The 16,619-nt window shown below is 39.4% G+C and overlaps 1 protein-coding gene and 1 pseudogene across 7 annotated transcripts in view; both read right to left on the bottom strand.

The window, feature by feature from the left end:
* The window catches only part of TBC1D22A (TBC1 domain family member 22A), a 205,818-nt gene that overhangs the window by 84,206 nt on the left and 104,993 nt on the right, over positions 1-16,619 (bottom strand). The window contains exons 13-14 of one of the 7 annotated variants that reach the window (XR_013231116.1): positions 12,587-12,700; positions 48-3,636 (exon numbers count right to left, since the gene is read on the bottom strand). The exons of 1 other annotated variant lie outside the window; for it this stretch is intronic. Coding sequence is in view for 3 of the 6 variants with exons in the window: in XM_077338246.1 (XP_077194361.1) it covers positions 3,508-3,636 (129 nt within the window). In the remaining 3 variants the exon portion in view is untranslated. Of the gene's footprint in view, positions 1-47; positions 3,637-12,586; positions 12,701-12,722; positions 13,579-16,619 lie in introns of those variants that run through there. 5 more of the 7 variants (XR_013231117.1, XR_013231118.1, XM_077338246.1 and 2 more) reach the window with 5 other exon arrangements.
* LOC143839181 (U2 spliceosomal RNA) lies at positions 9,150-9,263 on the bottom strand (annotated as a pseudogene).

The following is a 16,619-nucleotide window of genomic DNA, read 5'->3' as shown; positions in this document are numbered from 1 at the left end:
GACTGAAATTCTAAAATAGAATTTATTCCTTTAAAACTAGACTCTTCACCAACACTTGTATATGTCTCACTAATACAAAACCACAGTCTTGGGTTGTTACATTTTATTGTATAGTTCTCAAGTTAAATATAAATCTATGGGCTTCTCCATATGAAATTAAAGCATAGTGCAACCAATTTGTTAACATATTTGAGATGTACAGATGATTGCAAGATAGAATTTGATATTTTTCAACTGTATTATATTTACATATTTGATTACACTACTTGCTATTTACATTTCTAACCATATACCATACATTTTATTGGTTATCTGCACTGTACATTTTTTGTTATGATAATATGCCATATTGCATGGAGGACAACATTGTCTTCAGGACTTCCTTATAATATCTCATGAAATTACAAATCAGGCTAATTAATGAGATGTCTTGAATCTGATAACTTGTAAGAATATCTAAAGCAGAACAAAATGCTTTTAAAAGCATTTCTAGTTATAACAAAAGGATGTTAAAAAGGCAGGAATGTTTCTTTCCATGTAGCATTTGTTTGGGATGGCACTTCACCTGAGATAGAAAATAATAAAAAAAACTATATGTTTTTTAAGTTATTAAGAGAATATATAATATGTATATATGGAGAAAGTACACAAAATTATATGGGTTGTCAGAAAATACTCTATTTTTATAAAACAAAAATTGCAAGTTATGCATTTAGAGAACTCCATACCCTCATCTACCAATGTACTATTTTCTCCTTCCATCCCATCCATAAAGATTTTGTTTTGTGGCTTAACAACATTTAATTTTTCAAGGAAAGGAACACAAAACCCAATGCAAACTGGAAGACAGGATAAGTCAATTAAAATGGACCTTGCAGAGGAATTTTAAATAGACTTTCTAACACATACATCTTCTTGTGTAACCAAGGAAATTTCTCTAGATTTCTCATTATAAAAATTCCTATGCAAATAAGGACTGAAACCACATACCATGTAAATTTCAGTTTATGGTTTCAATTACATTATTACAATTTCACCTCCTTATCAGATTTGATAGCATGTTTCCACATCTATATTTATATATAGGTGTGTGTGTGTGTGTGTGTGTGTGTATAAGTATATATACACACACACATATATATAGGTGTGTGTGTATATATATATATATATATACACATACATACATAGACACACACTACAGAAAATGCTTTGTTAGGCACAAAATGATATTGTAAACTTAAAACACTACAGATGCAGAAAAATCATGTTGAACTTAAAAAACAAAAGTGTTGCAACGTTTCAGATAGATATGGACTGGATTCCATTGATCCACTCTAACATAAGTTGAAGAGGTCTGTAGGATTGACTTATGAAGCTGTTGAACTATGCAAATTTGTTTTATGTTATTGATGCCTATGAATTCTACAGTGCTGAGAACCAATGGCAATGTCTGCTGAGGCTTCCTTAAAGCACAGTTTCCATGTACAACACATCAATGCATGGAACATAGGAATAGGGACAGTAGATGTTGTCCCCCAGCTCCATAATTATATACCATTATCACCTAAGTAATAAGGTTCTACCAGATGAACCTTATTGTTGCTTGAAAATCTCTAGTTTTAGTCCCATGAAAGAGGCCAAGCCTCTGTGTTATTAAATTCATTATGTTATCAACCATGTACTGAAGACTCCACTTGGGGCTTAGACCATTTCATAGTGAATGTCTCAGGGCAATTCAAAAGCAGGGTTAAATAGCAAGATACCTCAGAAATATGCCTATTCTTAAATGCATCCATCTGTTGGCTCTGGAGGCCAATCTTCCAATGGAGGGATGGGAAGCAGAATAGCAGCTCTATTTCCTGCAGTTCTCAAACATTCATGAATTGATAAATATGGCAGGAAGCAAAGTGACATGAACAACCAAGCTGAGAGGCCTAAAAAGAAAAAGGCAGTCTTGAGGAGTTCCTGAAAACAAGTCTTTCATGCAAAATACAACTTAATGAAGAGTAAATTTATGCAAACAGAAAGATGCAAGTTTTAAGCTTAGGAACAGTTTTCTACTACTTGACCCTGCTGTTTGTATAAAATGCCTCCTTATAGTAGGATAACAGATGAAAAAGTTCTATAAATAAAATATAGGTAAAAATGAGTTTGTTACATTTTGTTCAGTGTTCTGAAGGAAGCTGAGCTTCTTAGTTTACATTAGAACAAAATGTTGATGCAGGTAAATAATCTCCCCATGTGTCCTCCATACACAGCTTATATTAATGTGCATTGGCTGGATTACATTTTTCAGAAAAAACAGAGATACAGTCTTGATTTGATACTCCGGTAATTACCAGATAAACTATAATGTATAGTAGCTAGGGCTGCTAACTAATTATCCATCCAGCTATAATAGTGAGGAAGGAAATGGAAAAACTTTAATCTTCCAGTCCCTGCTTCTGTAGTACAAAATCAATGCTCTTTCACTGACTACATGGCTCAGCATCTTGGCTGTTGACTCAGGGCTGCTCTAGACACCCAATCCACTTGGGAGCTGGCTTCTTCATTTCTCCTCTATATGCCTGAAAGTAAGATGTAGATATCATACCTCAAGTCACACATTCCAAACATGTGAGACATGCAAACTAAGACAAAACATAGTTCCATAATTTCCCCCCCCCCCCCATAATCCAGGACTCTGATGGGGAGGGGGTCACACACACCAATGAGAGTTCTATTTTCATGACATGTATTTTAATGGTTTAACCTTTTAAATTGCTGATACCTTATTAGGGAAAATATTTTTTTTCTTATCAGTATGTTTTACAAACTCTAAAGCAAAATAATTTATTAAACACTATTCGTACTCCTTAGTGCATCTGATGATGAACTCTATCAAGCAGCATTTCCCCACCTCAATTAAACATGGTTGCGTTAAGTCAAAGTCTGTGCTACTGGGCTTCACCATGTAAACAAAGTTCACATCAAAAGGATTTAAATATTTTGTTTCTCAAAATAAAACAAAGCAAGCTTATATGATTCTCCGTCCCTTGCCATACTGCCTGATGTGCCCATCCTCATTTTCTAGGCAAGACCGTTTATTAGCTGACAAGGACATGGGATACCAGCAATACGTCTATCAAAATGATGAATGTAATGAACAAGGAACAAGGCTCATTGAGACAGAACAATCAGTCATTAGATACCAATGAACAGAAAATACTTTCTTCAGTCAAAGAATTACCAAAGGAAAAAGAGAGCCAAATGAAACAGAAACTGAATACGAATCTATCTTTTCTGTTCACATTGACCAAGAATGCTCAGTCTGAGGTCAATCTTGTGCTTCTCAATTGCTTGGTTTGTCCACTTCTTTGGTAATCCACTCACTTGCTTTTCGTTGATCTATAAAGGGAGTATTTTATTTAGATACACTGGTGCGTCTTCATGTCAGCACAACCAGATAATGAAAACTGATACCATGCCACAACAAGCAAGATCATCTGTGTATGGTTTCTGGTTATTTCATCTTTTGTAATGATTGGGTGCATCTGCAAATGCAAACTTCAGTCTGTAGGCCTCTGCAAGAAGAACACTGATATCTTCATTTTCCCAGTGCATTGTGGGTAAGTTCTGTAAAAACATTAGGAGTTCCTTAAGGAGAAAAAGAAGAGAGAGAATTTTGAACAGAAAACATTTCACAAATGTCTCAATAAATTGAATGTAATATAATTAATACAGTGAAAAGCTGATTATGATATACTTTACTGAAATGGGCAAACCAGTGGAAATTCAGGTTACCTACAGCAGTGGTCCCCAACCTTTCTGAGGCTGGGGACCGGCAGGGCATCAGGCCACGCCCGCACATCAGGCCGCGCCTGCGCATCGGGCAGCCCCGCGCATCGGGCCGTGCCCGTGCAATGCGCATGCGCAATGCGCGGGCGTGGCCCGCACGGGCACGGCACGGCCCTGATTCCCTCTCCCCACCCTCCCGCAGTAAGAAGCTTTCCGGGCCGCAAGCTTGCGGCCTGGGAAGTTTTTTACTGCGGGGGGGGGGCGGGGAGAGGGAGCCGCGACCCGGCGCCATGGCCTTCGCAGCCCGGCACCGGGCCGCGGCCCGCAGGTTGGGGACCACTGACCTACAGTACAATCCTATACAAAGTGACTCCCGTTTAAATTCACCCTGTACTATCTTACTATTAAATTTCTGAATTATTTAACATCATGTGGCCCTGAAAGAGAGCAGAAAGGCTGGATATAAATATTGTAAATAAATAAATGGATAAATGTTAATGGCCTAGGATTAGAAAGGGAAAGAAAAATAATGCAGATACATGACTGGGCTACGTCATTGGTATCATCAGGAAAGGTTTGAGGTTTTGGACAATAGATTGAGCTGCTGTGATGAGGATCTTCTAACGGGAGATGGTTTGCACCTCACGATGGTGGGGAAAAGATGTTTTTGCAGAGAGTCTTGCAGACCTGTCGAGGAGGGCTTTAAACTAAGTCCAGTGGGGGAGTGAGACATACATTCAAAACCTAGTTCGATGACTATAACTGTAGATGGGAACCCGGCAGATTTAACGGGAATGGTACATATTTAGGGAACTATTAACTTACAGGAAAATTCAAAGGAGACTCATATGATGGATTACGATGTCACTACACTAATGTAAAGAGAATGGGAAAGAAGCAGGATGAATTAGAAGTCCTAATAAATGAAGAGGACTATGATCTAATAGGTATTACAGAAACCTATTAGAATAACACTCACAACTGGAATAATAGGATTGAGGCTTACAACTTATTTAAAATGGACAGACAAATTAAGAAGGAGGGAGGAGTAGCACTATATGTTAAGAATGTATATACTTGTGAAGAAATACATGTATATGAGCATGAGAGTTCAGCTGAGAGTCTTTGAGTAAAAATAAAAGTAGGAAATAGTGGTATTATGGTGGGGGTTTGCTATAGACCGCCAGGCCAGAAAAAGGACTTAGATTAGATGCTCCTAGACCAGATTACAAAGTTCCCAGAGAGATGGGACATAGTGGACATGGGAGATTTCGATTACATATGTATCTGTTGGAAGACCAGCTCTGCTACAAATGATAAGCCCAATAAATTCTTGACTTGTCGATAACTGCATTTCCCAGAAAGTAGAAGGGGCAACCAGGGGATCTGCTAGTTTAGACTTAATTCTCACCAATAGGAAAGAACTGGTTGATGAGGTAAAAGTTGTGGGCGTGCTTGGTAGTACTGACTATGTAATTTTGGACTTTATGATCTTGGGGAAGAGAAAAGCTGTATGTAGTCACACAAACAGGCTGGATTTCAGGAGAGAAAATTTTAACAAACTTCAAGTTATGTTGGGTAGAATCCCATGGTCAGAAAAACATAAGGAGATAGAAGTCGAAAAAGTAGGGATATGCACTAAGGCTGTGATCCAGGCCAAATCGGTTTTGGATGAAGCCGCCTCAGACTGATGCAACTTCAGCCAAAGCCGCTTTTTGGACCATCTTGGCTTCAGCTGAAGGGATTTGGCACCCATTAAAGTCAATGGCACCATTGACTTTAATAGGAATGTTGGTTTTTCTGCCTTTCCCAATGGAGAGTCTGTCCCATAGGATATAATAGAGGGGATGGTGGCACCTTCTTTGGGAGCCCCTATCACTAGACCCCTTGGTCCAAACCTTTTGAAATTTGGAGGAGAGTCCAGGAAGAGCCTCCTGGAGCTACCCTGAACATTTGTAGGCTGTAACTTTCTATTAAAGTCAATGGCGTCATTGACTTTAATTAGCGGCGAATCGCTCTGAAGCATCCCGCTCTGGCTTCAGTTTTGTTATGAGTGATGCAGTTCAGACTGCCTCAGGGACGGTTCAGAGAGATTCAAACCTATTCAGACCAAATCGCACAACCCTAGTTGGGAGTTTCTCAAAAGTGAAATACTGATGGCACAATTGCACACAATTCCCTTGAGAAGGAAAACTGGGAGGAAACTAAAGAAACCAGGGTGGCTCCATAAACAACTTTCAAAAGTACTGAGTAATAAAAAGGACTCATTTAGGAAATGGAAGTAGGACCTTATAACCAAAGAGGAATATAAACAAATAGCCACTGCATGTAGGGAGGGTGTTAGAAAAGGTAAAGCTCGGTATGAGCTTACGCTCGCATGAAATGCTAAAAACAATAAACAAGGGTTCTTTAGTTATATCCAAAGTAAGAAAAAGAATATTAGCACTGCAGGGACAAAAAAAGTGACATTGTAACAGGTAATAAACAGAGAATTGCTCAATTCCTACTTCTCCTCAGTCTTCTCTTGCGAGGGGAATCATGCTCAATGTGGCAAAATCATTTCACGTGATGACAGATGGGAGTTCTGGCCTAGAATCACTGTAGGGATAAGTCCATAGTTTCTTTAATGAAATCAGGTCCTCTGGGCCAGATGAATTGCATCCGAGGAACCTAAAAGAACTTGTAGATGTAATTTCTGAGCCTCTGTCCATTATTTTTGACAATTCCTGTACAACAGGTAAAGTGCCAGAAGACCGGAGGCGGGCAAATGTTATGCTGGCTGGCCAATGAGAAGAGCACTCCGTGCTTTGCCACCAATCGGCCCACCCACAAGCCGCCTTGGTGGCTCAGCCAGCAGCTTAACCATCAGCCCACACGACAGCATGACCAGCTATGGGAACAGTCACTGGCTGCCACAGCAACACCCCGCTCGAACATTGCATGCCCTCTAACTGACCACCAACTCGTTGCGCCCACTACGACTATGGGAGCTCTGCCACTGGCTGCCCCCTCTGGAGGCACACCCCTTAGTACCCGTTGCATTCCTGGATGTAAAGGGCTTGAAGGCCAGTTTATAAATTATTTTGACAAAGGAATAGAGGGGGTGCTTATTAAATATGCAGATGATGCTAAACTAGGAGGGGATGCAAACACACCAGAAGACAGAATCAGGATACAAGATGATCTTGAGAGGCTAGAAAACTGGAATAAAATGAATTTCCATAGTGATTAATGTAAATTTCTTCATTTAGGTAGGAGAAATCATATGCATCACTATAGGATGGGTGGAACCTGTTTTGGCAGAAGTGCATGTGAAAAGGACCTGGGGGTATTAATAGACCAGACACGAGTCATTAGTGTGAGTTGGTAGTTAAAATGGTAAACAGGATTGGGGCTGTATTAAAAGAAATATAGTGTCCAGTTCACGTGAAGTAGTGTTACCAACTTTACTCCGCTCTGGTAAGACCTCACTTGGAGCAATATGTTCAGTTTTGGGCACGACATCTGAAGGAAGATGTAGAGAAACTGGAATGTATCCAAAGGAGGGCTACAAAGTTGGTGAGAATTTTGGAGACCGTTTAGACAAAGTGGGTTCTTTTTATCATATGTGGTGGAAATGTGATAGAGTATATAAATATTTGGCTACAGTCATGGGCTATCATGCAGAAAATGTGGGGTCTTAATTTTCCAATGAAGCCAGAGGATATGTTATTAAGTTTACCGCCACAGTGCCTCCTGACATGTACCAGAGAACAATTTTTTTATGTGACGACGGCAGCCAGATTAGTCATGGCTATAAAATGGAAAGCACAAGAATTACCATTGATAGAAGACTTGGCCAAAATGGCAAAACTGACGTTGATGGTCAACGGGAAAACTGAAGAAGTCTTTCAAGAACAATGGAGTCCCTATCTGAACTATTTAAAGAGATAACAAAAGCTGAACTGGAAGGAGGTTATTTTTAATACACTGTTATTGTAGGGTGTACAAGCAACATAATGTACCATGTGTAGCAATCTTGCGAGGGGAATCATGCTCAATGTGGCAAAATCAAGAGAAGCTGTTGATAAGAGAAAAATAAAAATCTGATTAAAAAAAAAGTTTGGAGACCAAGTTTTATGAGGAAAGGTTGGGAGAGCTTGGTCTGTACCCTGGAGAGAAGACAACTAAGAGGTGGCTTGATAACCAACTTCAAATACGTGAAGAAGACGGAGAAGTGTTGTTTTCTGCTTCCCCAGAAGGTTGAACCAGAACCAATAGGTTGCTTCCTTATTTCCTTGTAGGGTTGCCAACTTTCAGGTGAGAACTAGCGATCCTCTGGAATCAGCAGATTCTCTGATAGTAAAATTCAAATGCATCCTACAACCCAATTTTCACTGATTATAACACTATGTCAAAACATTTTTGTTTTGTCAAAAACTATGTCAAAAACACTATGTCAAAAACATTTTTGTACCCTAAGTGGGGATTAGGTACATGCCTTTTTACCCATATCCTGCAAAATTATCTCTGATCTCTGAGCCTCAACCCCAAATGAATCAGTAAATGTGGTATTCTATAGCTTATTGCTTTGACAATTCTAGAAAAAATCCTTGTTAAGCGCTATAGGAACCAACCTTCAAAAATAGAAGCATAAACGATCCTTAGATAGAACTCAACTGCCAGTTTTTGAGATTGGTTGAGTACGGCTGACAGTTCTCAACAAGGTAAAACTGAGAAAATGACACTTTGACGGAGCAATCTTTCACTAACCTTTCGATAACATGAGAAGATACATTGTCTATATAATTAATTTCAATTTTCTTTTAGAAGAAAACAATTTCATGCAAGGGAATGCCACAAGGAGTATAAAATGCAGGTAACAAATATAGCTTTTGTGTCCCTTTTTAATATTTATGTTGCATATAAAGCAACAGATTCATAGACAAGTCTTCATCGTCTTTGAACAGCCAAACAGATATCCAACAGAAGTTCATCCAAAAGGTATTTGAATTTCTACTTAGTTGTATGAAAAAGATTTATATTCTGTAGCTAAAAATATTACTTCCTTTCTTATAGAAAACATATACATAGTACCACTATAGGACCACTATATACATAGTTTGTAATTTTGTTAATATTGCCTGACAGATCAAACATTCTAAAAAGGATCAACACTAATAGTATAATGAAAGAAGAAGAAAAAGCCAAACCATGAAGCTTCACTGACTTTAACATCTCTTGAAATGGTGTAGGATTCAATAGCGTTCTCACACATTCAAGAAAGTGGTTGCAATGTAGAATGTTCATTCACTCAAATTTGCATATGAACTGAGCAATGAATGAACACCTATGTCCAACTTGTGTGAGTTGCCTAAACCATGCTGCAGTTTATGTGGTATCATCCATAAGTACCCAAATCCATTTAATATATAGTCCTCAAAAAGAGGACGTATCAGATATTAAACTGATAAGAGCAGATACTAAAGTCAACTTGGTGTAGTGTTTTAGAGCGCCGACTTCTAATCTGGCAAGCTCCCCACATGCAGCCAGCTGGGTGGCCTTGGGCTCGCCACAGCACTGATAAAGCTGTTCTGACTGAGCAGTAATATCAGGGCTCTCTCAGCCTCACCTAACTCACAGGGTGTCTGTTGTAGGGAGAGGAAATTGAAGGAGATTGTAAGCTGCTTTGAGACTCCTGGTAGAGAAAAGTGGCATATAAAAACTAACTCTTCTTTTTCTTCAATCTTAGCCAAAAGGCCAAGAAAGCATAAGTACACCATGAACTGCAACAGTAGAGGTTGAAAAGTTGTGGAAAAGAAGGCCTTGCATGTTAGGTCAAAAATAGGAAATAGTGAAACGGGGTCTATCTGAATTGTGTTATAATCTTTGTAGGGATCTAGTGCTATGTTTCCCTGTGACATCGTTTCCTTTTGTTACCTTCAAGAGCATTGAAGAACAGTTCATTCCAAAACACAGAGACAGTGGGTCTCTTTAGAAATTACTCAGCCACATTTGCCCTGAATATTTAGTAAGGTAAAAGCAGAAGAAGGTGTGTAGTCAAGATAAACCATCCATTTTTTAAACCTAGCATGGTTGTCAAATGCCTGGTGCAGTGGAGGATAAACATTTCTGTGCAAATGCACAGATCTTGTCTGCACAAACACAAAGATAAAAAACAAAACAAATTAACTGCCCAGAAAGAAAATGGAAGGGGGGGTAACTTTATATGCTGCCTCTCTAGAACCCTGGTAACTGTGGCTTACAACTAAAACAACAAAACAAAACACTTGCGCCCCTGACAAGCCCTAGGCATCAGGTCACAATTTGACTGCAATTTGGAACACAGCCATTAAAAATAAGTCAGGGCATGAAACCAGCATAAAAGCAGACACTGAACAGCTTACAATGATGATATTGATAAATCAGTCCTCAGACCACTAACAGGCCATAAACTGGTGCAACCTCTTAGTTAAAAATCTGGGTACAAAGGAGCTTTTCCCCTGGTGCATAAAATATAGACACGTGCTAGGTGAGCCTGGGGGAGGTGCCACCAGTGACAGTCCCATCTCTTGTCACCACCTCACTCATTTCTACAGGAGAAGGCACAGATACCAGGGCTTCAGAAGAGGACTTTATTCTTTTTGTCTTACAAATGAAAAGGGCCAACCAGGTATCATAATAAATAACACACTTTTTTTTTGGGGGGGGGGGATTTTGAATCTAGTTTGTTTGGAGCCAGATAATTTCAGCCCTGGCTCCAGCTGGTGGAATGCTGTGTGTGAAGAGATCAGAGCCCTCCAGGATTTTAAACAATTCAGGAGAGCTGTCCCACCAGGCCTATGATTGAGGCCAGAAAACAACATCTTGGGATTCTGGCCTCCCTGCCTGAAAACCCTTCAGCAGAAAGAAAGCCCCTCCAAGCTCTGTTCAACCCTCATAGGATAAATGGTAAGAGGAGGCAGTTTTAATATGTAAACTGGTATACTGTTAATAATTATTTTAAATTTTATTGATAACAGCCCTGAGCTAGAGAGGATAAGGTGGTATATAAATAAAACATTTATTATTTAATTCATGTTTATACTTCTGTTTCTTTTCCACTCATGCTGCAGCAGTGTGACAATTTTTGTCATAATATAACTAAGTCCTACATATACCAGCTCTTTGTTAACTTTTGTGACTAGAAGTAAACAAAAAAAGGACAAAAAATTACTCCTCCATCCCCATCAGTTTGTTTGAAAAGAAAGGCATCTGTCACCCTATCACATATTATCCGTTTCATATTCCAAAAGCGTTTATTTTTTGTTCCTATTTGTCCTCTCATCAGCTGCTTTGATTGAATTTAGTAGTTAAGTGCGATTTTCATCTTCTCTGGAGGCTACACAGTGATAAAGCCAATAATTGACATTGTTATTCAGTTCCTACTGAAGAAAGAAACACAGAAAGAAAACAATTTTCTTCAGATGGAGGCATCTCCAGTGACAGCTATGAATTACTGACAGGTCTGTTGGGCAGGTCACTTCAATGGCTTAAACGCCACAAGTGAGGCTGGTTCCCTGCTTGCTAAAGAAGCTTTTTATATTTATGTGATGATGATACGCTTATTCTGAGGAAACAGAAAAATTACATTATGTGTTTCCCTTTATATGTGTGTGTGTGTGTGTGTGTGTATGCACATAATCACATGGTTAGTGAGGGAGGAAAGATTTATTAGGAAGTTACACATACAGAAAACTATGAGTCAGTAGGTTAATGTAACCTCCATGTAATTTAGAAATGTCTTTAAATTAGGTTTTAATAACATTTTCAGAGAAGAACAGTAAACATCCCCAGAAATGATGCTCCTGTGGGGCAGGGGGCATCTGGGAGTGGCATGAGAGAAGTGTCAGAGGTTCAGTGTGGGAGGGACACACCACCGAATATGATCCCCCTATGTCAGTGGAAATCTCCCACTAGATCCAATCCCATCTGCCCAGTGTTTACAGTTCTTCTGAACACCCGAAAATCTTCCAAGGCCACCTTCTATAAGTGGGGCCACTACAGACCAACCTAAATGATGTGCAGAACACTGTTGAATATGAAGCCACTGCTGCTTTGATTATTAGTCATTCTGTCCCTAGCTTGTTGGAAACTGTTATATATATGATTCTAGTAGCCAGACTAGGAGATAGTTTAGATATTCTTGCTTTTGGACAGTATATAAACATTTCTTGTACGAAATTCCTAGAAACCAGAGTATGAATTAAGAAGAATGACTACACAAATTTTGTTTTAAACACAGACTGAATGAAACTACTTGAAGGATGTAAATGCTTTGGCAGTTTTCCATGTCAGGAATGTGGCATTTAATTATTCTCCAAACAACCAGATTTTACTAGTCTGCCCACACTGTTTTTATAGCTTTCCTTAAAGAAAAAGAGCTGTGCCAGGGAGAAGTTCCAATACATTTAAAGATTTGGGGAGTAAATGTAAAATGCATAATACATCATATGCATAATATGTAAAACAACTTTGTTAAGGAAGAAGCAAAGCTGGATCCTCAACAGTCAGCGTGTGTGTGTGTCTCAATAATTCTCATTGGATCCTTTCCAAAAATAGAGTGTCAAATTCTTTTAACAGTGTGCTACAGTTTATGGTACACTACATGTTGGTGAGATATGCCAGCACTGGAGAAACAGTAGCACATATACAGCAAGGCTGTGAGGAGACAAGATATCAATGTCTGCATCAGCAATGGAGCATGAATTCAGTGCATTGGAACCACTCCAAACATAACACTACAGAAATAAATGAAGTACATTCGATGGAAATAGGAAGACTGCAGTACCGAGCTGGCGAGCCAAAACTGTCCACCTGCTGAGTCATGCTGGTAATTCATGCTGCTATTCTGCTATCTCCGCGCTGCTCTCAGATTGCTGTATGATAGAGCTTCCATTATGGTCAACACAAGGGAAGAAATGCAGAAGATAAAGCACACGTCAGGACAAAACTTGCTTCCCTGCATCCATATCTATGATTTCAACAATTCTATCTAAGGATGGCACGTTTAATCTTTCTCTCTCTCAAGCAGGATACCTGTAATGACATGGATCGTACTACAAGAAAAGCCACAGCTATTAATCTGACTGGAGTTAAAGCTGACTTTCCAAAGACAGTTATCCTTTTGAAGCCTATCCAGTGTCACAAAGCTGTGTTTTTTTGTGCTTTGCAGGGAACAATAGGTTATCTGATTCTTGTAGCACTTCTTGCAGTGGCTCTTCACCAACGTTTATATAGTGATAATAAAAGATTTCAAAGTGATATCTAAGAATCCCGAATGCAGGCCATGTTTGTTCTCTGAAGGCAGGATTCCCAGTGTGTGTAAGGGGGGGGGGCATAACAGTGGCTGAGAACAGGCTTTGAGACCTTATCCAATTCAGATCATCAAGAAATAGTATCTGAGAAAATCTGGAGAGCTACATTCAAAATCCAAGGCCAATTACAGTCACAGTCCTCAACTAAAAGGGGGGGGGGACTTTTATTATTTAGCCAGTGAGCCCATCTACTTATCCACAGAGAAGAATGCCCACTATTTATCTGTATGTGTCATTGCTTTGGTCTTCATATGCCTCCTTTCAGCTAGTCTCTGCCAGTGGCCAATGATTCTGTTGTATTCCTGCATGGAGTGTGGTTGTTTCATTCGATTATTCCCAATACAGAGAAGCAGCAATATTATATGCCTTCAAAGGTTCTGTGTTAATCATAACCTTACCTCCTTCCAATCAGAGAATTCAGTCAGCTCCATGAGTCATGTAGAAAGGCAGGAGGTAGCCAGGGTCACTAAGGGGAGGGGGGTGGAAGGAACAGGGGTGGGTAAGCTAGGAAATCCACCTGCCTCGTTTTACTTTCACAGTCTTACCCAGCAAGATGCCTGTGTGCTTGCTACTCCCAACCAGAATTAGGAATCCCTCTTGGAATCAATTTCTGCTCATTTTAATACTTTGCTTCCCTTGAAATCATACTAATTGCTCTTCCACAGCAAAAGAATGTTTGGTATGTTTTCCGGTCAAAATGTCTATTTATAGTTTTTGGTTTTACAAAGGATTGATAATTTCCTCCCCTTCCTTTAAATATGGGGGAGTGTTAGAAACAACTTTTATGGAGGCCCTTTGTGTCTGTCAGTAGCCCTTTATAGCTACTTATGAAGTTCAGTATTTATACCCTTTGTACACTCTTAAGTATGGGGGTAAGATTGGTGTGCTTCCAAATGTCAGTTAGGGGGAAAATGCCAGATATATCAGTAGTTCTGGAAAAAGTGGTCTAAGGGCATTTCTAGATGACACATTTCCCCATTAGACCATAATATACAACCAGGAGTTCAGGAAGATTCCATGGGAGGGAGGGGGTGTGGATATCTATTCTTTCACCTACTCACCCACATCTTCCAGTATAACCAGTGGAAATCCATCACAAGAGACTGCATAGCCTGTGCTCATCCCTACTGTGAATGTCAACAAAACAAGAGGGGAAACATGGGCCCTAATTCATCCGAAGTAGGACAGGGAGGCAGGATATGCTGATAAAGCAAGTCCGCTCCTGGAAGAGTGACTTGGAGGTGCCCCATAGTTGGTGGATTTGCCAAGGAATATAGATAAATCCCATTATCACTGTTCTCATGAAGAATCTGAGTGCGCACAAAACTGACTCACAGATTACAGGATGGAGACTGACCTTTACTGCTTGAAAGGACAAACTGGTTAGATATGATCCAATAGTGAGAAACAGCTGAACTTTTATTTAAACCTGACTCCACTTTTACACATCAGCATGACAAAATAAGGCAACCTCTGTGACAATCTGTATTTTTCAAAATTATGCCACCATGGGTAGCAATGAAATCTTGCCATTCTATGTGGTTCTGTGGTTACGGTAATGAATTTGCTCTGCTCCCTTTGCATTTTCAAGATCTTGCTGCGGCTTTTTAAGGTCTAGAATGGAGAAATGTATCTATGAGACATTATGTGCTTACTTTTAGTACAGACCCATGGAAAGATACTGCTGGGGGGGGTTTACTACACACAACCTGCCAAGTCTGGTTGTTTTCCAGTTACATATGCTGCTGCTATTATACAGGATCCCAATTATGGAAAACAACATCAGAAATGTACTGATCAGCTGGGTGCAGGATTCAGTGTTTCAGCTCTGCATATCTAGAACTGCACATTGCTTGGATGACAAACACAAATTTCTACTTGTGCGGAGGAGGGGGAATAACCTTTTTGCCTCTACTGAATTATTGCACAACATTCTGTTCTACAATAAAGAATTCCTAGCTGAATTCATGCTTTTTTAATCACTGCATTCGTTTTCACAAAATTCTGTGAACTGCATTAAATTCATGTTGAAAATATTTTCAAGTCTTTGGGGGACAATTCGTAAATTAGACCCATGTTTATCAATGCTCTAATTTCCCCCCAGTATGTCAGCACAAACTACCATGACCATAGTAAATAGGAAGGTATGGTAAATATCTACCTAGTTTACTTTTGGAAATGCTTTTTTACTATTAGCTTGTCTTAATGCCTACTTGTACATTTTAAAACATCTTTGTAATTACTTTTTTTAAAGGGATGATCATCTTATTAGATAGCTACCATGAGGTTCAATTTATTTTGAAGTAATCTAACTTTTCCAAGTGTAAAATAAAGCAAATCAATATGGAAGACTTCCAAACTGCAATCCACATATGAGTAAAATATAATCGATACTTTCCCCTTCACTAATTCCAAAATGCCAGAAAGGCTTTAGCACACCTCAGCCTTTAGCATACCATAGGTTTGGGAAGGAAATATTCCAATATTGAAGAAAGCCTAAGCAAGACTGATTTGGTTTACTGGGTATAATATGCATTTGGTGAATGTAGGTTTGTTTTTTCCCTACTGGAAAAGGAGGGCTAAAGGGAAAAGCACCTTACATGTTACAGAAAGAGGCTCAGCAATGTTCTTTCCATGTGACATATTTAACTCAACGAAGAGCACCAGAGACTAATGACCAAAATTGTCCACAATTGTTTGCAAGAGTAGCTGCAATAACTTCCTCATAAAGTTATCTCTTTGCTCTGAAATATTCAGCTGGAAGAGAAGACAGATCAGAGCTTCAATATTGCATAAGATTCTAGCACCTGAACAGGTTGGTTTTCACCAAGGAAGGTCTATTTTAGATCCTTGTATTGTTCTTTCTCATTTAATCAATAAATATAGCAGGGACCTAAATTGTTTACAGCATGTCTTTATCTCAAGGGAACTTTTGACTTCATACCCAGGGAACATCTTGGGACAAACTGGCCAAGATGAACATGGACAGATGACTATTTAATCAAGAAGCTATACTTCCAGACAAGTTGTCAGATTAAATACACTCTTTCTGGAAGTTTAATTCCTAAAATTGAAACTAACAAAGGAGTAAAACAAAGCTACATTTTAGCCCTGCTTCTTCTTAATCTCTTGATTAGCAACCTTGCTCCATCCCTGCTATGCATAGATGGTCACTGCCCCAAACTTGGCTCAGTTCATCTTCCAATGCTTCTATATGCAGATGATGTGGTTTTACTTTAGGGCTAGGGTTGAGTGCTCTGGAGTGCTTCAGCTGCTTTTTCGAGCACCGATGCTGGAGGTGGCTAGTGCCGTTGCATGAAGGGGCGGTGGCGATGGCGCGCCAGCCAGCACCATCCCTCCCGTCCACTGCCCTGCCTGTCTCAGGCGTCAGTGCTCACCAAAGAGGCTAAAGCATGCCGGAGCGCTCCACCCTTGTTTAGCAATTCCACAATATTTTGAACATGGATCATCATATTTATATCACCTAACAAACCCACAACATAAAGT

The sequence above is a fragment of the Paroedura picta genome, chromosome 5 (assembly GCF_049243985.1).
Source record: "Paroedura picta isolate Pp20150507F chromosome 5, Ppicta_v3.0, whole genome shotgun sequence".
Lineage (NCBI taxonomy): Eukaryota > Metazoa > Chordata > Lepidosauria > Squamata > Gekkonidae > Paroedura > Paroedura picta.
This window is presented reverse-complemented; position numbering and strand designations above follow the sequence as displayed.